We start from the raw sequence: 23,968 nt of genomic DNA, 5'->3' as shown, positions 1-23,968 counted from the left end.
TGTACTTCATTTTCTTTACCCTCAGCCAGAATCAGGTGGTTAGGCACTGAATGCTCCACGGCCATCAAAATCCTTTTTTGGGGCCGCCCACCATTAATGTTGTTGAAGTTGTCTTTGACTTTTGGCCCTAAGAGCTCCACCCATTGATGAGTTTGGATGCTGCCGAGAACTTTCCTAGGCATCGTTCATTGGAAACTGGTGATCGATGCCTTAAGGGCCCATGCGGAACCTGTTCCACTGCGGCTTCTTCCATCCACTCTACCCTCTGTTAATTGGTGATAAAGTAGCACTACCCATGTGTGTGCTGAACTTCAGGCGGAAGAAAAGAGCAGCTTTGGGTGACTGGGTGGGATCTAGCTTGTGGCCACAGTGCAATCTACGGTCATTGTGCATTACTACAACTCCATCTACTCCTCCTTTCAACTTATGTGAGGATGCTAAGTTTCCAGGGTAGAATATAGTCAAAGAAAGGTGGCTGACTTCCAGTGTGTCTGCAAGAACCACAGCAGGGCACACCACAAAGGCAACACGTACTCGCTCTTGGGAAACTCTGAGTTCATGAAGCAAGTGGCACTAAAAACCCACAATTTCAGGCCTCGTGTTTTGCATTGCATTTATGTTCTATGGTTTCTAATAAACATATTCTGAATAAAACTGTCTAAATACTGCAATGGTGGGGCCTCTACACTTCGGAAAATGCCTCTTTGTTGACTGTAGATTTGTGTTTTCATGATTTTGGCAGATGGTGCATACTTTACGAACATTTACAACACACACTATGGTTTAACGTCACCATGCTGTTGAACACAATATTACTGCACGGCTACACAGCATTTGTTACAACAGACTTAGAAAGATAGCTAAAGACTTCTACCCCCTTTCTGACCCTCACCTCATGGCCCTTCTCACAAAAGGGTCATCAGACAACAAACTCTTGTTGACTTTGTTGAAATCGCCCTGTAGGACCCAGGAAGTCCTTGGATTGGCCAACCAGGAGCTGGGTCAATATTTGCCAGCTCCTGCCCTCTTCCTGCTGCCCTGGTGTTTGCACCTGTGGGCGAGCGTGGGAGTCGGGGCAGTATATGAGGGCAGGCTCTGGCCAGGGCTCAGTCTGGCTGCCCCTTCTGACACCATGAAGGCCTGGGCCCTGGGCACCCTTCCCTGCCTCCTGCTGCTGAACCTGCTCTCGGGATCCGGAGCCTCACCGTGAGTTTCACTACCTAGTGTGTCCTCTCACCAGCTTTCTCTTGTGTCTTCTTTGAGGGTTTTTTCCTGTTTCTTTCGAACATGTATCTACAAGTTGTTTTGATCTTTTTTTAGCTTTAAATTGTTTCTTCGAGTTATTTTCTATAGTTTTGGAGCTTTTTTCTTTTTTCGTTTTCTCTTCTTTGACGTTGTCTTTGTCTTCTCTGGCCTTTCCCTGTATATCTATGTTGCCCTTACTCTTGTGTCTTCTTTGAGTTTTTTTCCTGTCTCTTTTAAACATGTATCTACGAGTTCTTTTGATCTTTTTTTAGCTTTAAATTGTTTCTTCGGGTTATTTTCTATCGTTTTTGAGCTTTTTGCTTTTTTCGTTTTCTCTTCTTTGACGTTGTCTTTGTCTTCGCTGTCCTTTCCCTGTATATCTATGTTGCCCCCACTCTCGCGTCTTCTTTGATTATTCTCTAAGTAACTTTTTACGTCTTTCTTCGATAATTTGAGCTCTCTCTACTGTCTTCTTTGAACCTTCCAACATTTTCGTTTTTTGGGCTCTCTAGGGTTTTATCCTCAACCTTTCTGTTTTGACAACTTTGAACTTGTCCTCAGTCACCGCTGAATTTTCTCTCCTGTCGTCCTTGAACTTTCTCACTTTGTCTTTTTAAGGCTTTCCTGTATCTCCTTCTCTTAGGATTCCTTGTGTGGCTTCTTTGGGCTTTCATCTGTGCCTTTGAATTCTGTGGTTTGTGGTATTTCATTCTGGAAGCCTGGGTAAGTCTAGGAGACAAGGGAATGGCTGAACAAGGATAGTGATGACTAGAAAGGTGTGGTTTGATCTGGTTGGTCTGGTGATGAAGTGAATGGAAAGTGTGTGCTGGTGGAGTAAAGTCTGCAATGTAGGAGTAGTTGTAGATTGGAAACAGGAATAGCTTTTAGTGATTTTGTGTTGACTGTAACAATCCATAGCTCCCTGGTCATGCTTGTTATTTATTAGAATAAATTGACGCGTCTCATTGCTTTCTGAACCTCTGAGTTATGGCTCTCTAGAAATCAGAATAAGAAAGCGATTTTTGGGGAGCAAACATAGTTTAGGCCACAATGGTGTTTGTAAACTGAACAGGAGTTTCACAGCAGCAGCTAAGGTACACGAGGCAGAATGCACTGTGACTGATTTGTGAGTCAGAGAGGTTTGTATGGTTGTTGATGAGGATTTAGGGGTAGGACAATGTTGTCCATGTGGTTCTTGGTGGTGGATGCAGCTGGTGCTATGACTGGTGGTTTGAGGAAGGGGTTTTACTGAGGGTGTCTGAGGCTGGTGTTTATCTACATTTTGCTTGGAGAGTGTCTGGATATGTGCAGCCACTGGATGCACCCAGAATGTTGTATGATGCTGTGTTGAAAGCAGTATGTTAGCAATGGCTGTGACACGCGTGTTGGACCACAGACGAGCACTTATGTGTTCATCTGGAAGGATGAAGGCTTGGAGGAGTCCTGCAGAAAGCACGGAGGAAGTCAGAGAGAAGTAAGTTAATGTGGTTAGTGTGAAACTATGGAAAGAAACAAAAGTAGAGATGGGCTGTCGGATGGAGAAGAACTGCTGCCCGTGGACAGAATGTGGACATATTTTTAAGGATGGGCATTGTGTTTTGTGGTAAGATGTCACATTTGTACATGCATTTGCTATAGTTTTCTGATGGGGGTTTCTGATTGTGTCCTTGAGGTTTGGCTGTGATGGTGAACTGACTGTCTACCTGTCATGCTTTGTAACTACCAGCAGACCACCTAAGATGTATTTTCTTGTATTTGGGTGTGGAAGGTCAGCAGGCGGAGATACTGGTTACATCAGGGTCGGTCTGGAACAGAACATATAATTAGTGAATTAAATAGCTAAAACTAGCCCATGTGTTCAAACTGCGGCATTTTTAAACTTGTAAAGCCAGGCTGTATACGTGTTGTGAGAGGTATGGAAGATTGCATGGATATGAGCTTGCTGCAGGCAGTGTTTGTTTTAATATCAAGGACAAATAACAGTAGACTCAGACCAAGCAAACCATAAAACAGGCCAACCAACAGCCAAAGGAAGGGCCCACAGACTGGCTTGCATCACCAGCCTGTTGGGCACTGCCTGATTGTCCCATGAACCAGTCCAAACCTGGATTACATTGCCTTTATTGTGGGTGTGCAGAGTGGGTTGCTGATGTGGTTGCATTGAGGAGTGTCGGATGGCAGGTTCCATTGCTGTGACTGTAGGGGTTGATTTACACATCTGGGCATGTGTATGAGGGTTAGAAGCCCGGCAAGTGGGGAGCAGCTGTGTGGAAAGGTAGAACACGTGTGGTGAATTGACGTGTGATGAGCTGTGTGAGTGTATAGCGAGGACTGGAAGGCATGAAGGAATGTGGCATGCATAGGAGGTGTGGGGCTGGTAAGATTTGGTAGATGGGAGTTTGGATAGTGACAGGTGTGTTGGCCTGTGTGAGTATTTGCCAGGCTGATTGTGGCCAGGTAGTGTTTGAGGGTGTTCTGGGCTGACTGAGATATGGTGGCACTTTTGAGCATGTGCTGTGGTGATGATGTGTGTAGGTTGTGTGATCATGTTCTAAATGAGGTATCACAGGGTACTTGTGTGTCTGGTCGACTGATTCAGGTTTGGGAGGATGAGAAGGGTGTTTTGGGCAGCTTGGGGTATGGTTAGGTGGATGAGTGTCCACTGAGGAGAAAGTGGCGTGATGGGTTTTATCAGAGTGTGCTGGGCCGGCTGTGATTTCATTAGACGCATGCACAAGTCTTGAGCTGACCTGAGCATGTTGTGTGGGAACCTATGTTCAGCAAGGTGGTGTATTGCGTGTTGTGGTTACCTGCGCTGGGAAACGGTTTGCATGTTGTGCTGGGACCTGTGCTGTGCAAAATGTGGTCTAGTGGGGTCTATTAATGTGTGCTTGTCAGGGTGTGGAGTGTCCTAAGGTGGCAGTCTGTGGTTGGCGCGTGTCGTGCACATGACATTGCGGGGTGCACCAAGCAGAATGAGCACACCTGTGTTGCGGGATATCGTGCTGGACAGAGTGTGGTATGCTTGGGTATATGAGGGTGTGTTGAGAAGAGCGTTGTGTTACATGTGGAGTCCAGTGTCACAGTAGAATCCTTCAAAGTTGGCGTCTGTGCTGGACGGTGCCGGCACGATTTGAGTAGGGTGGGTCTGCTGCAGTGCTAGGCTGAGTGTTGTAAGGTTGGGTAGAGGAGCACTTGCCTGGCACGTGGCATGGTGTGGAAAGGTGTGATACATGGATGTAAATGCATTTTGTTTGGAAACAGAGTGTTGGGCGCCTGGGCAGACATTCTCTGAAGTTCGGTGGACAGTTGTGCTGCCCCTGAAGTCTCTATGGTCTTTGTCTTGCGTTACAGCCTTGAGTCGCCTCTGTAACTAGAAGGATTATTCTAGTCAGCATTTCTTTGGGAGAAGGCTGATTATAGCATGAGTAACTTTCCAGATTTCCTCATCAGACTGTGACTCATGGCGCCAGGGTAAAGGCTTAGTTTTATATTGCATTTATCACAAGGAAAGGTACCCTTATTAAACAATATCAAGATATTTGTTGCTTATAAAAATGTTAGGTAATAGCAAACTCTGAGAAATGTGATGGATTCTGCGGAAAGGGAGGGCGAGAATGCCAAATCCTGGATAGTAGTTGGGCTACTGGAGAAAGGCATCAGGTTGCAGAGACCTGGGCTCAGGTGACATTGAAAGAGCGGGGTTGCAAGCCACCAAACCTAATATGTCCCTGTTCCCCCATATACAAGATTCTTTCTCTGTCTTATATCTATTTCGAGATTGGCTCTGGCCAGTGTAGGCGTGGGCTCGCAACATGGTCTGATGTACACACGTATTATAGGGAACTTTACCATGTGCAGACATTCAGTGTCTCCTCCCTGGTCCACAGGGTCCAGGGTATGCTCCATGTGACTCTCACCCTGGAGGGATAGTCACGCCGACAGAGGTGGCTGCCCGCCATTCTCTGTGGGGTTGTTTATATGGCCGTCTGCCACAATAGGGCAACACACAACTATTCACAAAGTGGGATAATGCAGGCTCACACAATCACTTGATACAACTCCTGCACACACGTGTGTGGCTCAGACACACATAAGTGAGACCTCTTCCATCAGTCAGAACCACCAGGGGCTGGGGCAACACAAGGCCGGTTCTACTCTTTTCTGGGCACTCAATTGAAGAATTTTATATTTTGTAGGATTGGAGGCGTCTCACTGATTTTGGCCTCAATCCCATCTTTCGTGAATTTACAGTCAATCATAGAGTGGCTGTCCGCTTATCATTTTCCTCACTGTTCATTCACTCTAATCCTTTTGCCAGCTTTTATTTCCTTTCCACTGGTTTTCGAATGCGTTTAAAGGCGTTCAGCCTCACTGCCAACAATGTTGTCATTTAATTTCTGACAGTGTGCATATAATTATTTCACCCACAGCCCTTCACAGTATTCAGTGGTGTTATTGAGGCCAGGTCTTACCCTCCCTTGTTGCCTCAAATTCCACCTACATGTGGGTATAGTAGCTGTTAATTCTTTTATTGTGGAGAATATACAATTATGTACGGAATACCTGAACATAATTAGGACTAATAAAATAAATCATTTATAATGTCAAAACCAGCATCCTAAACAGCACAAACAAAAGAGATGCTAGAAGAAACAGTTCATAAAATAATAAAACTATTCATAAAATACGCCTGTGGGTATATCAGGATGTCATCAAAATTTGTCTGGACTAAATGCAAAATCAGCTACAGATAGTAGTGCAAAAGTTAGGGATCACTTATATCATTTTGAACGTTCTCTATATTTTCCTTGAACGTTGTCCATGTGTACTCTTTATACTCTACTTGGTCCTTTTTAAGCTGTCACTTGAGTATTATTTATATTTCTTGGTGTCTGGGGGATATGTGTTTGAGTCTAAGCATGACAGGCTCAGCCTTGCATCCTTCTAAGTTGAGTAAATTGAGTGGCGTAAATAGGATATTGCAGCACTTTACAAAAATTGGTAACAACTGAAGTGTGGTATTTATTTTTTTGTGTTGCAATTCTTTATTGAAGGTATGATGAGGATATACAACCTAGAGGGACACCATCCTCTGGATACAGACAGGAATCATATGCAGTATTAACACCTTAGCTGTGGCTGTTATTTCGGCGCAGTGCTGGGCGTTCCAAAGAGTGGGCGGGGCCGCGTCGGCCTTTGAACGTTCGCAGCACCAGCCAGGTAGTGCTCTGAACGTTCAGCGGCCGACGACAGCAGCTATGAGGTTAACATGGAGGATTTGTGTGTAACATTAACATATAAAGATAACAGATCAAACTAAAAGGGGGAGGGGGGGCTGGGGGAAGGGTACCTGCCTTGGCCGGGAGGGCATGAGGACCTGGGAGTGAGGCGGGGGCAGTTCACACCTCTGCACATTGTCCCGGGTGACACCGATGTCCATGTGGGGTTGTGTGGTCCAGACAACTCCATGACCAGTTGTAGGTGGAACATCTCCGGATGTTGGGCATCCGTACCCCCAAAGGTGGATCGTCTCTCCCCTGTTCATTCCCGGGGAACTCCTGGGTGGCACCTATCCACAATTTCAGGGGGGGACGAGAGGGGGTGGGCATGCCCCTAAGAGGGCAACCTTAGAAACAACAGTAGCAGGGGGAGCAGGAGGCAGGAGTGATGCTGGGAGTCTTGAGGTGGTCTGTATTTGCTGGGATGCGAGGCTGTGAGCCGGAATGTGTGGTGGGATGTATAGGTGGGATGGGGATGGTGCTAGTAGTAGGTAGCGTCCTTTTATGCTTCCTTTTATGCGGTGTCCACTAGCGGCGATGGGAGTGTATGAAGTTGCCAGTCTGGGTGCAGGCTGTAGAGGGTGGGGAGGTGAGTGTATAGGGGGGTGGGACAGAGTTAACTGAGCTACTCGGCAGCGGCAGGTATCTTCTTCTCAGGCCACAAGGTGGGTGTGTGGCCCTGTTTATTACGGGTCTCGTGGGCTACGTATCAGCGTTGCTTGGAGGGGGGAGGGGGATCTTGGGAGGGTGTGGAGCTGGACTGGGGGGGAGTGGGGTGTGGTAAGAGGGTGGTCATAGAGAGGGGGTGCTCACTTTCAGAATATAGAGGGAGAGAATGGAGCACACTATGCAGACGATGTAAGCGGGGGGTACTCCCACTCCGTCTTCCTCCGTGCGCAAGAAGGGTGCCCATGTATGTAGAAACAGATCGGATTGGTCTTGTAGATTATAGAAGGCTCGTTCATGGGAAGCAGTGTGAATCATAGCCACTAACCAGGCCTCCTGTGATGGCGGCGTCTGTGACCTTTACTGCAGGAGAAGGCATATTTTAGCTGTGGCCATCACCGTGTGAAAGAGATGTTTTTGATAGCTCTGGTGAGTGCCGAAAGTCTTGGAGAAGAATAGCAGAGGGAGTAAGCAGTAGGTTCAGGGGCACAGAGTCACCCAGGACCCAACCTACGTAGGATCAGAAGGATTGTATCGATGGGCATTCACAGATGATATGCGGCGTGTCACAGCATTTGTTTGTGCATCTCCAGCAGTCTGCGTGTGGAAGTAGGCCTGCTCTATTCAGTTTCATTGCTGTACAGTGGAAGTGTGGTATTTAGTGCTATATGAAACATATTTCTAGATCTCTCAGCAGACAGCTTTAGCTGTGTGCTAGAGTTAATGTCAACACAACACCCAACAACCAACAAGAGGGAAACTTACTCAGGTGGGTCTTTGGCAGCCCCCTTCATCCATTGCTTGTTTGGGTCAGCCCCATTCATCCACTACTTGTTTTGGTCAGCCACATTCATCCACCGCTTGTTTGGGTCGGCCCCCTTCATCCACCGCTTGTTTGGGTCAGCCACATTCATCCACCGCTTGTTTGGGCCGGCCCCCTTCATCCACTGCTTGCTTGGATCAGCCCCCTTTAGCCATTGCTTGTTCGAGGCAGCCCCCTTTAGCCATTGCTTGTTCGGGTCAGCCCCCTTCATCCACTGCTTGTTTGGTTCAGCCCCCTTCAGCCAATGCTTGTTCGGGTCAGCCCCCTTCATCCACTGCTTGTTTGGTTCAGCCCCCTTCAGCCACTGCTTGTTTGGGTCAGCCCCCTTCATCTATTTCTTGTTTGGGTCAGCCCCCTTCAGCAACTGCTTGTTTGGGTCAGCCCCCTTCAGCCATTGCTTGTTTGGGTCAGCCCCCTTCAGCCATTGCTTGTTTGGGTCAGCCCCCTTCAGCCACTGCTTGTTTGGGTCAGCCCCCTTCAGCCATTGCTTGTTTGGGTCAGCCCCCTTCAGCCATTGCCTGTTTGGGTCAGACCCCTTCAGCCATTGCTTGTTTGGGTCAGCCCCCTTCAGCCAATGCTTGTTTTGGTCAGCCCTCTTCATCCATTTCTTGTTTGGGTCAGCCCCCTTCAGCCATTGCTTGTTTGGGTCAGCCCCTTTCAGCCACTGCTTGTTCAAGTCAGCCCCCTTCATCCATTTCTTGTTCGGTCAGCGCTCTTCATCCATTTCTTGTTTGGGTCAGTCCTCTTTATCAATTTCTTGTTCGGGTCAGCCCCCTTCAGCCATTGCTTTTTTAGGTCAGCCCCCTTTGGCCATAGCTTGTTTGGGTCAGCCCCCTTCGGTCATTGCTTGTTTGGGTCAGCCCCCTTCATCCATTTCTTGTTCGGGTCAGTCCCCTTCAGCCATTGCTTATTTGGGTCAGCCCCCTTCGGCCATTGCTTGTTTGAGTCAGCCCCCTTTGGTCATAGTTTGTTTAGGTCAGCCCCCTTCAGCCACTACTTGTTTGGGTCAGCAGGACAGGAGTGCAGACATGCAGAGACCCTGCAGTAGCCTGTGGCAGATTGTGTTCCAGGGGAGTCATGCTTGTTTTTTGCATCTATTATCCTTTACTAGCATGAGTGAACCTCTTGAGGATGTCTGCTATGTTGTGGTACTTTGATGTGTAAATGGCTTCCGGCTTCAAGGCTTTGTTTGTAGTGTGGTTACAGCTCTGCACTTTTGGTGTTCTGTGCCTGCTTCTGGTATGTTTTGTGTGCAACAAAGGGAGTGTATAATATACATTGTGATCCCTTTCACAAGCATGCTACTTACAGTTTGGAATGGGTGGGGTCACTCCATTCAGAATGCAGCACGCCAGCACCAGAAAATTGGGGAATAAAAGGTTCAGAACTGACAGAGGCATCACACAAAGAGGCAAGTTGCACAAAGACACAACACAAATAGTCTGTGTAAGTATGCATTTGTGCAAGCCTGTGCTTGAATGCATTCTCCTAAAAAAAGCCTTACATATCAGCTTTGCTAATGCTTATTATTAATATAGAAACTTTCGCTTGTGTTCTCATTTCACCTTTCCCATGAATATGCCATGAATGTCGGGATGGAGACGTCTTCTACTTGGTTAAAGACATGTATTCCTGCCCTGAGAGCCCAAATGTAGTGTTGTCTGGATCACTAAAACTGATTTTGTTTGTCTTAGGTGAACACAGACCATGCGTGTGCATCATGACCTTGGCCTGTCTCATGAACTGCACTCTTTTGGACCGGGAGGGGCGCCCAAAGCGCTGCCCTTATAGTGTTGGAAGGCTAAAGCCTTCACCACGAGTTAAGCAGCATAAGTGTGGTGGTTGCAGCATATCATGTAGTGGTTAGTAGTAGGGGAAAGTACCTTTTTAGACCGCCCTGTGTCACTGGAGTGAGACCTACCGGCTCACTCACCTTTTTTAAGTTTCCGCTGCTGTGTGCTTAACGCAACCCTTGGCCTACATCAGGTAGATGTGGAGTGCTGCACAGCGCAGGAGTATTGACTCTGCTGGTTGTATGCTTGCCTGGGAAGCGCACAGTACAGTGATAGAGCAGTACTGTGCAGTATGTGTGTAGTTAGTGCATGTACTGGGTCTTTTTATGCCTGTAAGGAATACATGGCATAGGGGATATAGTGCTTTGCAGTGAGTTAGCAATAAGATCATGTTCTGGGTGTATGTGTGCTTGCGTTAAGTACAGAACATGGAGGGTGAAGTGTTCTGCAGCGTGCACACGGTAAGTGTCTGTGCTTGCAGTGTGTGTTTGTAAATAGCATACTCTGGTTAAACATAGAAAAGCTTCAGTGCAAAACTGTGTGTGCAGACTGAGTGTGTGTGTTGAATGCATGTGTACGTGTAAGGGTACAATGCATGGTGGTACTAGTGATGGACATGACTTTTGCTGTGAACATACATTTAGTAAGTTTGTCTGCAATGGTACATTACAAGCAGGACTCTGGAGTCCATTTTGTGAAACTTGTGCCTGCCTGGTGAAGCTATGAGGAGAGGAATCTCCCAGACAGGTTTGTGTATTGCTGTATTCCTGTGATCTGGGTAGGACACACACCAAGGGGAAAAAGGAAGAGACTCCCGTTACACTACAAAAGACTTCTCTTTGATTTAGTAAGTGTATGATCACAAGGAAGGGGCCAGGACAAATCCCAAGAAGCGAGATGAGGCTGATAAGGGAATCATAAAGAGTAGGGCAGGGGTCTAGGATCAACCGTTTGATGCACATATCTCTGTGCCTGACATCCAGGTGTAAACCCTGGTCACTCCTGTTAGTTGTGTTGTGGAACAATAAGCTTTGGAGGCTTGCCTGCTGCGATAGTCTTTCATGAGAAGAGAAGAAAAGGAGAGATGTCTACTTCAAAAGAAGCAGAGCCCCTACATAAAACTTCAAAGACTCAGACCCTAAATTACATGTTGGTGTCTGGAAATGAACTATAAGAATGAGAGGTTGAGACTCCAAAATGTGTCATCTGTCAAGCAGCCAGACTAGCTGTGTGAGAAGTGTAATCTCTGTCAGACTTCTGCCTGTGATCAGGACTGGGGCCAAGGCCTGCTTGTGTCCCTTCCGGGCTAGGGGACATTACCTAGGACACCAAGACCACCTGCCCTGGAGCCTGAAGCACAAACTGCTGCCTGCTTGCCAAGACCTGTGTGGAAGAGGAGAGCACTGGAGAGAGAGCGGTCCAGTGGGGAGTCCTGTGAGGGGATTACCTGAGCAAGGTGAAGTTGTGCACCGATCGGTTCATTGCCTGTGTACCATGTTGACTCCATGACCCTCATATGCCAGGAGAGGGCTGTGGGAGACTAAGCTGAGAGTGAAGCGTCATGCAGCCATGGGCGAGCCCATATAGCTGGTGCTGTAGTGTCTCCATATGCCAGAGGGGGCCACCGGTAAAGTTACCACTGCTGAATCTCTGGGACCTATGAGCATCTCGTCCTGGGCACCTGTAAAGTTGGCACCTGTATAGTCCAAGTACTGCGGAAACCTCATATGACAGGTGAGGCTGCCGGTACCAACATGCCAAAGGATTTTTTTTGTTACCCAAAGGAGAGACCGAGGCTAAGCTCTGCGGGTTGGACCCGCACTGTGAGGGAAATGCACCTGACTGACTTGAGGGCTGCCAAAGATGCTATGGACGATGTCCAAAGCTCCCAAGGCTCTAGTAGGGTTAGAAGAAAGGATTCACCCCATCTCTTGTCGGGCAAAGCCAATTTACTGAATCTTCACAAGCTGGGAACTCCTCTGACAACTGTAAAGAACTCCGGCAGTCCGACCCAGGAGAGAGAGCCTGCACCACCGGAAGCTGCCACGTGGGTTGCAAGCAGCTGATTTCTCCCAACTGAGCGGAACTCATGGGTGCTCGCTCCAAGGGCAACGGCTGCTCCGCCAAAGTCCTCCATGATGCAAGAGCAGTTTAGACTTAAACTGGGCCAGTTGGGCCGTAGCGGACTAGCTGCTGACGGTGCTGTGGCACCGTAAATACTTTTGACTAAAATCCTGAAGAGTCAAAAGGGAGCTCTTGAGTCCAACCTCACCAGTGAATGGGGAATAACCCTGAACAAGTTACATGAAGGAGGGTGCGGCAGGGATTTGCCAGACAACTACTAGAGCCCTTACCTCACGGGATTGTGTTGTTTCATACCTCTGTTGTATTAGAAATAAAATACTACTTCTGTTTGTGTAGAAGCAAGTATTTGACTGGACATTGATTTATAGTTCGTACTGCGTGACCTTTGAGGTATAAGCTGTATTCACTTACCTGTATCTACACTCCCCCAAAGGGAGCTTTGACTGCTCATCCATAGCTACCCCTGAGAGTTAAGTGCTGAAGGGGTACTTGGCCCAGTTGCTCTGGATCCATAGTAGGTCAGACCCAGGACATCAGGAAAAGGGTTTGGATGATGATCTTTTTCCTGGGTCATTGTTGTGCTTTTGTTTGTGTTCTTTACTGGTGTACTCTTTGAACATTTATTGTTGTCTTACTTGAAACTTCTCCCATTTTACCTTTTTGCATTTTTCCACAACCTTTATTAGAAGTTTCTCACTTCTGTTTAATTTTCTCCAGTGTCTTCTTTGAGTTGCTGCAGTTTTTCTTTAAGCTCCCATATACGCCTCCATTGAAGTTTCCTCCTGTGCCTTCTTGTTGCGGTTTCTTGTATCTTCTTTAACGTTATCCTTTTTCTCCTTTTAGATACTTAGGGGCACTTTAGTATGGCGGACAGACTTTGTCCGCTCGCCATACCTGTGGGAAATGGGACCACCCGCTAAGGGTGCGGTGGTCCCTTACATCCCATTAGGATGCGCCCGCCACACTGGTGGGCAAATCCCGCATTTTTAACATTGCGGCGAGCGGTGCTGAAATCACCACCCGCCGCAATGCCAAAAATGCATGTTGTGCTTTTCAATGCACAACGTGACAGGCACCGCGCAGTACCTGCCACGTTGTACACTGAAATGCAAGGGGGTACCATAGGCACCCCCATGTGCACCCCCACCCCCTGGAGTCCCTGGGGGCCCGCGACAGGCCCCCCAAGCAGACTCCGCATGCCGTTGCTGCCGCCACAGAAAGGCATTTCCAAAGCCACATTCTAATATGGCTGGCGGTGTCTTAGACACCGCCACCATATTGAACCCTTTTCCGCCCGTTCGACATGTCGACCGGGTAGAAAAACGGCGGACGGTATTTCCGTCTGCTGCGGACCCCCCAGCCATTGTAATATGGCGGGGAGTCATTTCTGCAAGGATGGCGGGCGGATCGCCCCCCTCCCCCCCCCGGGACGGCGGGACTACCGACGGTGGGACCCTAAGTGTCTTTTGAACTTTATCCGTCTCTTTGACTTTTTGTAAAGTAACTTCTTTGATCATTTTCTTACACCTTTTTGAGCTTTCTTTTTTGACTTTGCTGAGCTATTGCATGAGTCTTTTTTAGCTTTCTCCTGTCTCATTTTCTTTGAATTTTCTTTGAACTTCTCTGCCTTGGGATTCCTTTGTTGGGAGAAAGCATTGAGAGACTCAAAGTCAGTGGAAAAGGAGTGTTTTTATGTGTTTTTTGCATGTGTATGTGAATTGTGTTTATGAGCATCAGTGTCATGTGTCGGATTTTATGTATTGTATATGTTATTATTGAGTTGCCTTTTATGTTTGTGGGCTGTAGTTAGACAAATCAGTACGTGCCTCATATTTAAAGGTTTGGCCATTTCTGAATGTCAATTCTTTTTTGACACCGAGAGCCATATTGTGGGTGTACTTGTGGGTGTACTTGTAAAGCGCACTGCGACTCCAAGGAGTATCCTGGCGCTGAAGACCGCTGGGGAACCCGTCCTGGTTTTCCCTGTGAGATGGTCCCTTTCTGGGTATCTCCAAGGTGAAACCAGGCATCCCCGGTGTCTGTGGGGGGCCGTTGTAGAGATGAGGCAAGCTTAATGCCCAGAGTTGCCGAGTGTGTTCCCTGGTTAGAGTAGGCACCGAGCCGAGAATTATCGAGTCCGTTTTGACCCTGGTGCACGACTCTGCCGTGTCGGGAATTGAACCCTGGTCCCGGCCGTTCTCTGCTTACGGGTCTGCCACCTCTAACCAGTGAGCCACACCACTCCACTAGTCAGAAATGTAATTTACAAATGTAGATTTAATCACATGTAAAATTACTCTCACCCCTAGGTATATATCCGCACTTTTTTGCTATTCCCGGTTTCTAAGTGTATACTTATATGTCTCCACCCTTTTAAACTAGGGGCTGGTTAGATTTAAGAGTAAATGTCCAAGTGTAAATTTACCACCAGGAACTTTTCACACTTACAGCGAGATCTCCGCCACCAGGGCAGAGATATACCTATGGGAAAATCAATAACATTCAGTAATAATATTTCAAAAATGTAACAAATATTTTAATGTAAAATAAAATTGTAAAATAATTTTTGTTCAATATTAATAACCTAGAACTAATAAAATAAAATATTATAGGACATTAACTCATCAAATCAAATCTCTAAATGCCTAATTAGCTGAAATATCTTAATTTATTATAAAGATAATAAAAATGCAAAATTCCTGATAATGTATTTAATTTAACATTATTTTTAAAGATGTCTTATTTTAAATCCCTAACGCCATTATTTACTAAGTGAGGGTGTTGCAGTACCTGTGAGTGGCCGTATGTGGTACTTGACTTACTCCAAAGCAAGGCTAGAGTGCGTTTATGACTGTGGTGTGGGCTTCTGGAATGTAGTAACTTTAGAAATGTAGTTTGTTGAACGGCAATGGTCTTACTCTTTATTTCCATGTCCCTCTCTCAACGCCTCTTTACCCTCCTTGAAACCTTTCCCTAAACCACTCCTTTCTCCCCCTAAACCCTCCTTTGTTGTAGTACGAACTACCCATTTTCCAGCTACTCGCCGTGGTCACTGCCACATTTACTACAAACATGCATACTTGTGTGTGGGGAGGTCTCTTATTGAGCACACAGGCCCCAATTAAGAGTTAGGCAGACTTAGGTGTGAAGATGGTGAGTGGCTAAAACTGAGGATTGCAGCCAATAACGCTGCGCCTGAATCAGCCTGTTATGAGGTAGTCTCACGGAAGGGAAAACAAGCATGCAGACGTGTTTTAGGCTTCATTAATGCATGGTATCGCTTTTTCCATGTGGATTAATGCTCATATTTACCACCTGCGTTGATGAGAGGGAAAGTGTGAGCTGGGGCCACTGTAGAGAAGAGGGTGGAGTTGGGGAGTGGGAGGAATGGCACTGGAGGATGTGGCCTGGTAGAGGGGGACAGTATATTCTTCTACATTGCATAAGAGGGGTTCAGGCAGGGGCTGCTCTGCTCTAAAGTGAATTTACTGGCTAGATAGTCTGACAGGTACTATTTAGTCTTATACTAGCACACTCAGGAGCATATTACCAACGATGAGCGATATTTATCGCTAACGATGCTTAGCAACGAATTTTTTAACGCTAAGCATCGCCGGAAATTATCGCAGAGATAACTTGCTATTAGCAAGGTTTATCTCAGAAGAGATAAAAATCATCGCGCTAACTGCCAAATGAGAGATTATCGCTGGGAAACCAACTATAATCTCTCGAAGTTTGGCGTTAGCTTGATGATAGGGGCTCACAAACTTAGCCATGATATCCACCTTCCATAGGATATCATGGCTAAGTCAGGAAAATACCAGGGGGCATATTATCAAGGAGGTTTATCTCCGCTTTTTTGGCTTTAAAAGCCAAGAAAGCGGAGATAAAATTATCTCCCTATTACCAAGCTGTCTCTAACACCAGTTAGCGACAGCTAGTAGGAGATAGCGACCATCTTGGGCCCCACTTTGCATGTCAGTGATATTTAGCACTAATGACATGCAAAGTGGGCGTGCCAAGATGTTAGGAACTGGAAACAGTCGCTAACATCGCTATCTCCTATTACCAACTTTTGGAGATATTCGCGCTAAGCGCGAATATCTCCAAAAACTAACACCTGCCCTGAGCAGTTCTTAGCCATGTTATCCAATGGGAGGTGGATAACATGGCTAAGAGCATTAGGTCGGTAATGCATGAATATCGCTGACTTTTCAGCGATATTCATGCATTGCGGCCGTTTTTTATCGCATTTGCGATAAACCTTGATAATAGCAAGGTTTATCTGCGATAATTTCTGACGATGCTTAGCGTTAAAAAATTCGTTGCTAAGCATCGTTAGCGATAAATATCGCTTAACGTTGGTAATATGCCCCTTGGTGTAAAAAAAAAGCAGTGCTAACCGCGGTTAGCGCTGCTTTTTTATCACTAACCGGGTTAGCGAAATCCTTGATAATAGGAGAAATGTCGCTTAACAACATTTCTCCTATTATTTTTCTCTGGAACGCCCCCTTTGCATCTCATTAGAGATGCAAGGGGAAGCGTAGAGAAAAAGGGTGCTAACATGCGAATTTGCGTGTTAGCACCCTGTTGCTGATAGGGAGATAATTTTATCTCCGCTTTCTTGGCTTTTAAAGCCAAAAAAGCGGAGTTAAATCCCTTGATAATATGCCCCTCATTTACTTATTATGGTTGGAGGGATCGCTGTCTCACCCTGCGATAACCCTCTGTCCAACTTGTAATTGGGGCCATTATCCTTTTCTGCACATTATGAGGAAGGGTAAGGGAAACCTGGCTTCTGCCATTGCTTAAAAAACCATGCTGTCACTCATTTTAAAGGTGAGTGTTATTTTTTTTTAAAGAATTGTGAGAATAAATTAATTGTAAAGCAGAAACAAATAGAAAGGGCCATGATATTTGAGGACTGTGCTCTGGAGAATTGTGAGGATCCTCATAGCGCTCTGCGGGCGGCAATCGAAGTGGCCTTCATTGTGGCTCTGTAATGGGATAATTTTTTATTTTTGTACATATTAGGTACTTTTTATACCCTTTTGAGGTCTTTTCTGAAATGGAAACATTGCTTGCTTCAAGGAGTGAGTTGAGTAGACATGAAAGATTCACTTTCTCAGTGGTAGCATTAGACAATCTGCAGGAGCATTTCTTTTTTAAAGCACAGAGATCATTTCCAGTATTTGAGGTTGGACTTTCTAGACTATTGGATCCAGTTAGACGGTTTGACCGCCCACTCCCATGTTGATTTTGGGACGTTTGTCAACTTTTGGTTGTCCGAGTAAACATTCAATAAATGATGACTGTTGTTTGCAGAGACTATCTGTTAGATAACATGGTCACTGGTCGAAGGGATTTTGCCCTGCGATGAAGCCATCTTGAATTTGGATTCTGACTTACAGCAGTGGGGCTGCTTATCCACAACATGGTCCAGGAAGGTCAGTCAGTATGTTTGGTCACGTATGTTCATGGTATGGCCTTGGCACAATCTATGCTCAATCATGAGTCCAACGGCACTAGACCAATGTGTTTCTGCAAGCAGAAGGCGGCTTGCAACAAAGTATGAAGAGATGGAGCGCTGATGGAGCCCAGTGGAGGTAAGTCTGACAGCAGGGTGGTGGGGTGTCAGCTCACACACAGCACAACTGGGGGTTCACAGGAACAATAGCCTGGTAGCTGACTTACGACACTTCAGATCTCCTTCAGTTGTGCGACAAGCATGAGCCATCTGCTGATACTTACCAGTGACTGTTCTGGCAGCCCCCCTTGGACCAAGTCACACAGGTTCAGCACCTGCTGTGATTTTGATTAATTTTATTAAGCACGCATTAACCAACATAGCATATTGGCACATAGGAGAAAGCATTAAACTCGTGAGGTTGTAATACCAAGAGGAAGAGACTCGCAGATAAGGTGACTTTTAAGTTAAGTTGTGGCTGAAGGCAGCGCGATGTCCTTTCCGTGCTTGCCAAGGGCAAAACGTTGTTCAGAATACGTGGCCATTCAATCCTTGGCCTCTCTGCAGTGCGCCCAGAGCAATGGTCAGGCATGTCAGTTACTGCTGAGGTTCTATGCAAGTGAGTGGGTAGGGTGGCACTCTAAGCAAATGTAAATATATTATACTTAAGTCATGCCCCTACTTATAAATGCCCGGCCTCTTTCAGGGACCCCCACTTCTTAAATTCCACTTAAAGCCCTGCACACAACTATCAGCCAGTGGACCTCAGTACCCCGAGCTTTCATTAAGGCTGAAAAGAAGGGATGAGCAGGCAGGGCTCAGATAAGGTCCGGACACCCCCAGCCCTGTGAGTCAATCGGCCTCCCTGTGCGCCCTCCCCCTCTCGTGCTCCACTTCCACAGCCCACCCACAGCGGGGGGTCCAAGCCACTGAGCCCAGACAAAGCACAAACAGTCCTTTCACTGCTGGGAAAATCCCGCTCCTTTCGGGCGGGGGAGTTTTGGCAGAGCTGCCCTGGGGGAGAAACCCAGAATGGGCCGGAGTTGACCAGTTCGGAGAGCTAGTCACCCCTCCCACACGTTGTTGGTAAATACTCTCGGCTGCACTGAGGTGGGCGGGACTATCGTTTCCGGACACACGGCCCCCACTGACGCCCCAAAATGTGCCAACTTCTTGGCAGCGCTACTTTTACCAGACCCACTCCGAGGGTCAGGAAGGAGTAGTCAGTACAATAATGCATCACTGCCTCCAAGCGGTCATTTGGAGTATTGCAGATATGAAATCAAAGTTTCCACCTGGACAGTTTTTTATCGGCCTGACCTTTTATTGTAAAGTACAGGCTCATTGAAGTTGTAGAAGAAGAGAAAGAAGCGAAAGAGAAAGAGTGAGAAAGGGGAATGTATTTAATAAAATATGTGAAATAAAAATAAGAAAAAGTACAGGCTGATTAAAAGTGATTGGAAAAGCAGTGAAATCTGATAGTTTTTCCGTTTTGAAACGTAAACTTAACACAGCAATGATATAAAACATTTAAAAAATATGTTGTTCCCCTCTAAATCGTTTCAGAATGATTATCAGAGGAAATAGAGGGCTAATTACCGTGCGCCAACAGCATCCTCACAATTAATTTTACTTGGTTTGTTTTTCACCTGGCATCTCTTGGATGTTCCAGGAAAGCAAAACATATACAAATGGGCGGTATTTTTCCCCAAGAAAAGGTGTCACCCTAATCAGAGCTTTCCTGTCTTGTATGACAAACACAACGCCCTGTAAATAGTGCGCAAATCTTTTTGGGTGGGAGAGCGTCTCGGCTTCTATTCATGCGATCGTTGGATGAGGGAAATTGTAGGACATCAACAAACACTTAGCCCTGACCGCCCTGGCCCGTGTACCGTTAGTGATTGACCCTCCTCTCCCCCCAGCCCCCTGCCCCGCCCCCTCAGGTGCAGACCTTTTAAAGGCTGGGGACAGAGGCGTCCCTGGCCTCATTCTCTCTCTGGAAGTGACGAGTTCGGCTGCTGGAGCTCGCCGTCCAGCCCGTTCCTCTGGGGGCTTCAGCGGTCCGCCGACCTCTGCAGACCCCTGACCCTGTGACCCTCCCTGTCACCCCCTCACCAGGATGCGGGGCCTGGGTCTCCTCGCCTGCGCCCTGCTCCAGGCAGCTTCGTCAGTACCATCGGAACTGTAAGTGAACCGGCCTGTAAGGTATGGGGGAGACCTTTGCTCTGACGTCAGAGGCTCGAGCCCGGATCCTGTGTGATTCCTATAACCCGGGTCTAGAGCTCGAGAAGCGCATGCGATGTGATGGACAGCCGCGGTGCCCGAGCCTGTAAGGTTGAAAGCGAGGGACAGAAATGGTGTTTGAACTTTGATCAGACTCTATAACCTGTGTTACCTATGGAATTGCCCTCTTTCCAAAGCCCGGGCCTGTAGGCCTGTGTAACCCACAGATTACTCTGCTTTCTAAAGCCTGAGTCCCGAAATTCTGTGTAAACTAAGGGGTTGCCGCAATTTCTAAAGCCTGTGTTAACCCAGGGAATAGATATTCTTTATAAAGCCACAACGTGTAAGTGAAGTTGACTTAAGGAACATATTTTATTTCTAATCCCAGAGCCTGTACACGTGTTGAAGCAGGGATAAACCTGTTCTAAAGCCAGTGCCTGTGTTAACCTAAGGGATAAACCTGTTTCTAAAGCCAGAGCCTGTGCATGTGTTAACCCAAGGCATAAACCTGTTTCTAAAGCCAGTGCCTCTGCATGTGTTAACCTAAGGGATACACCTGTTTCTAAAGCCAGAGCCTGCACATGTGTTAACCTAAGGGATAAACCTGTTTCTAAAGCCAGAGCCTGTGCATGTGTTGACCTAAGGGATACACTTGTTTCTAAAGCCACTGCCTGTGCATGTGTTAACCTAAAGGATAAACCTGTTTCTAAAGCCTGTGCATGTGTTGACCTAAGCGATACACCTTTTTCTAAAGCCAGAGCCTGTGCATGTGTTGACCTAAGGGATACACCTGTTTCTAAAGCCACTGCCTGTGCATGTGCTAACTTAAGGGATAAACCTGTTTCTAAAGCCAGAGCCTGTGCATGTGTTAACCTAAGGGATAAACCTGTTTCTAAAGCCAGTGCCTGTGCATGTGCTAACGTAAGGGATAGACCTGTTTCTAAAGCCAGTGCCTGTGCATGTGCTAACTTAAGGGATAAACCTGTTTCTAAAGCCAGTGCCTGTGCATGTGTTAACCTAAAGGATAAACCTGTTTCTAAAGCCTGTGCATGTGTTGACCTAAGGGATACACCTTTTTCTAAAGCCAGAGCCTTTGCATGTGTTGACCTAAGGGATAAACCTGTTTCTAAAGCCAGTGCCTGTGCATGTGCTAACTTAAGGGATAAACCTGTTTCTAAAGCCAGAGCCTGTGCATGTGTTAACCTTAGGGATAAACCTGTTTCTAAAGCCAGTGCCTGTGCATGTGCTAACGTAAGGGATAGACCTGTTTCCAAAGCCAGTGCCTGTGCATGTGTTAACCTAAGGGATAAACCTGTTTCTAAAGCCAGTGCATGTGCATGTGTTAATCTAAGGGATAAACCTGTTTCTAAAGCCAGTGCCTGTGCATGTGTTAACCTAAGGGATACACCTGTTTCCAAAGCCAGTGCCTGTGCATGTGTTAACCTAAGGGACAAACCTGTTTCCAAAGCCAGTGCCTGTGCATGTGTTAACCTAAGGGATAAACCTGTTTCTAAAGCCAGAGCCTGTGCTAACCTATGGGATAAACCTGTTTCTAAAGCCTGTGCATGTGTTGACCTAAGGGATACACCTTTTTCTAAAGCCAGAGCCTGTGCATGTGTTGACCTAAGGGATAGACCTGTTTCCAAAGCCAGTGCCTGTGCATGTGTTAACCTAAGGGATAAACCTGTTTCTAAAGCCAGTGCCTGTGCATGTGTTAACCTAAGGGATACACCTGTTTCTAAAGCCAGTGCCTGTGCATGTGTTAACCTAAGGGATACACCTGTTTCCAAAGCCAGTGCATGTGCATGTGTTAACCTAAGGGATAAACCTGTTTCCAAAGCCAGTGCCTGTGCATGTGTTAACCTAAGGGATAAACCTGTTTCTAAAGCCAGAGCCTGTGCATGTGCTAACCTAAGGGATAAACCTGTTTCTAAAGCCAGTGCCTGTGCATGTGCTAATTTAAGGGATAAACCTGTTTCTAAAGCCAGTGCCTGTGTTAACCTAAGGGATAAACCTGTTTCTAGAGCCAGAGCCTGTACATACTGATAATCTAAGGGATAAACCTGTTTCCAGACAGAGTCTGTATATGTGTTAAACTAAAGGGATAGATCTTATTTCAAATCCCAGAACTTGTACATGCCAGTAATCTAAGAGATATAACTGTCCTTAAAGCCAGAGCTTGTGCATATGTTAATCTAGGGGGATAAACCTGTTTCTAATGCCAGAGCCTGTATATGTCTAAGGGATAAACCTGTTTCTAAAGCCAACGTCCGGTGATATGTTAACCTAGGGGGATAAACTTGTTTCTAACGCCAGAGCCTCCATTTGTTGAAGTTATAAACCTGTTTCTAAAGGCAGAGCCTGTATATGTGTTAACCAAAGGGATAGATTTTATTTCTAATCCCAGAGCTGGTACATGCTGTTAACCTAAGGGATATAACTGTTCTTAAAACCAGAGATGTGGATGTGTTAACCTAAGAGATGAACATGTTTCCAAAGCCAGTGTCTCTACGTGCTGATAATCTAAGGGATAAACCTGTTTCCAGAGCCTGTATATGTGTTTACCTATGGGATAGATCTCATTTCTAATCCCAGAGCTGGTACATGCTGTTAAACTAATGGATAGAACTGTCCTTAAAGCCAGAGCCTGTGAATGTGTTAACCTAGGCCCTAGGGGATAAACCTGTTTCCAAAGCCAGTGCCTCTACGTGCTGATAATCTAAGGGATAAACCTGTTTCAAGAGACTGTGCATGTGTTAACCTGAGGGATAGAACTACTTTCCAAAGCCAAAGTTTGTAAGTGTTTAAACCTAAGGGACAGACCTTCTTTCTAAAGCCAGTTCCTGTATATGTGTTAACCTAAGGGACAGATCTTTCTAAAACCAGAACCTGTAGGTGCTCTAAACCTAAGGTATAGCTCTGGTTTCTGAAGCCTGCTAGGTCTGTGTACCCTAAAGGAGAGTTCCAAGTCTCCAAACCTGCTTCACCCACTCTGGCGTGTCATGCTTCTACAACATATTCGATAGAAGGGGAGCATGATAGGTTGTCAGAAAAAATAGAATCAATAATAAAACAGGAAAACGTCTGTTGAACCATGAGTGACTATGAATGGAGAAATGTGCAGTCCCTGGAGGTGGGGTGAGACGCCAGCAACAGAGCACAAGAGGGAGATGAGGGAAGGCAAATTGCAAAGGAAGAAATCCAGACATTATTGTGGACCTCCCTACATGCACTGGTGGCACACCTTCCTACAAATGCTGGTGGCACCCCTTCCTACATTCGCTTGTGGAAGACCTTCCTACATGTGCTGGGAGCATAGCAACCTACATACGCTGGTGGCACACCATCCTAGATGTGCTGCTGGCACACCATCCTACACGCACTGGTGGCGCACCTTCCTACACATGCTGTTGACACACCATCCAACATGCACTTGTGGCACACCATCCTACATGCGCTGGTGGCACACCATCCTACACGCACTGGTGGCACACCATCCTACATGCCCTGGTGGCACACCATCCTACATGCGCTGGTGGCACACCATCCTACATGCGCTGGTGGCACACCTTCCTACATGCGCTGGTGGCACACCTTCCTACACGTGCTGGTGACACAACTTCCAACATGCACTTGTGGCACACCATCCTACATGCGCTGCTGGCACACCTTCCTACAAATGCTGGTGACACACCTTCCAACATGCGCTTGTGGCAGGCCCTCCTACACTTACTGGTGGCACACCATCCTACATGCGCTGGTGGCACACCTTCCTACACGCACTGGTGGCGCACCTTCCTACAAATGCTGGTGACACACCTTCCAACATGCACTTGTGGCAGACCCTCCTACACTCACTGGTGGCACACCTTCCTGCAATTGTTGTTGGCACACCTTCCTACTTGCGCTGTTGGCACACCATCCTACATGCACTGATGGCACACCTTCCTACACACACTGGTGGCACACCTTCCTACACACACTGGTGGCACACCTCTCTATATATGCACTGGTGGCACAGCATCCTACACACACAGGTGGTGCACCTTCTTACACATGCTGTTGACACACCATCCAACATGCACTGGTGGCACACCATCCTACATGCGCTGGTAGCACACCAACCTACATACGCTGGTGGCACACCATCCTAGACGTGCTGGTGGCACACCATCCTACACACACAGGTGGCGCACCTTCTTACACATGCTGTTGACACACCATCCAACATGCACTTGTGGCACACCTTCCTGCATGCGCTGGTAGCACACCAACCTACATACGCTGGTGGCACACCATCCTAGACGTGCTGGTGGCACACCGTCCTACACACACAGGTGGCGCACCTTCTTACATATGCTGTTGACACACCATCCTACATGTG

The 23,968-nt window shown here is 46.8% G+C and overlaps 1 protein-coding gene across 3 annotated transcripts in view; it reads left to right on the top strand.

Annotated features, from left to right (window-relative positions):
* Positions 1-1,051: 1,051 nt before the first annotated feature.
* Positions 1,052-23,968, top strand: part of LOC144768018 (alpha-2-macroglobulin-like protein 1) — a 293,319-nt gene continuing 270,402 nt past the window's right edge. For 2 of the 3 annotated variants that reach the window (XM_078651413.1, XM_078651412.1), the window contains exon 1: positions 1,052-1,206. In XM_078651413.1, coding sequence (XP_078507539.1) covers positions 1,133-1,206 — 74 coding nt within the window. In that variant the 5' untranslated portion in view covers positions 1,052-1,132. Of the gene's footprint in view, positions 1,207-19,356; positions 19,546-23,968 lie in introns of those variants that run through there. The other variant, XM_078651414.1, reaches the window with a different exon arrangement.

The sequence above is a fragment of the Lissotriton helveticus genome, chromosome 7 (assembly GCF_964261635.1).
Source record: "Lissotriton helveticus chromosome 7, aLisHel1.1, whole genome shotgun sequence".
NCBI classification, from domain to species: Eukaryota; Metazoa; Chordata; class Amphibia; order Caudata; family Salamandridae; genus Lissotriton; species Lissotriton helveticus.
Note: the sequence above shows the minus strand (reverse complement) of the source record. Positions and strands in the feature narration are given on the sequence as shown.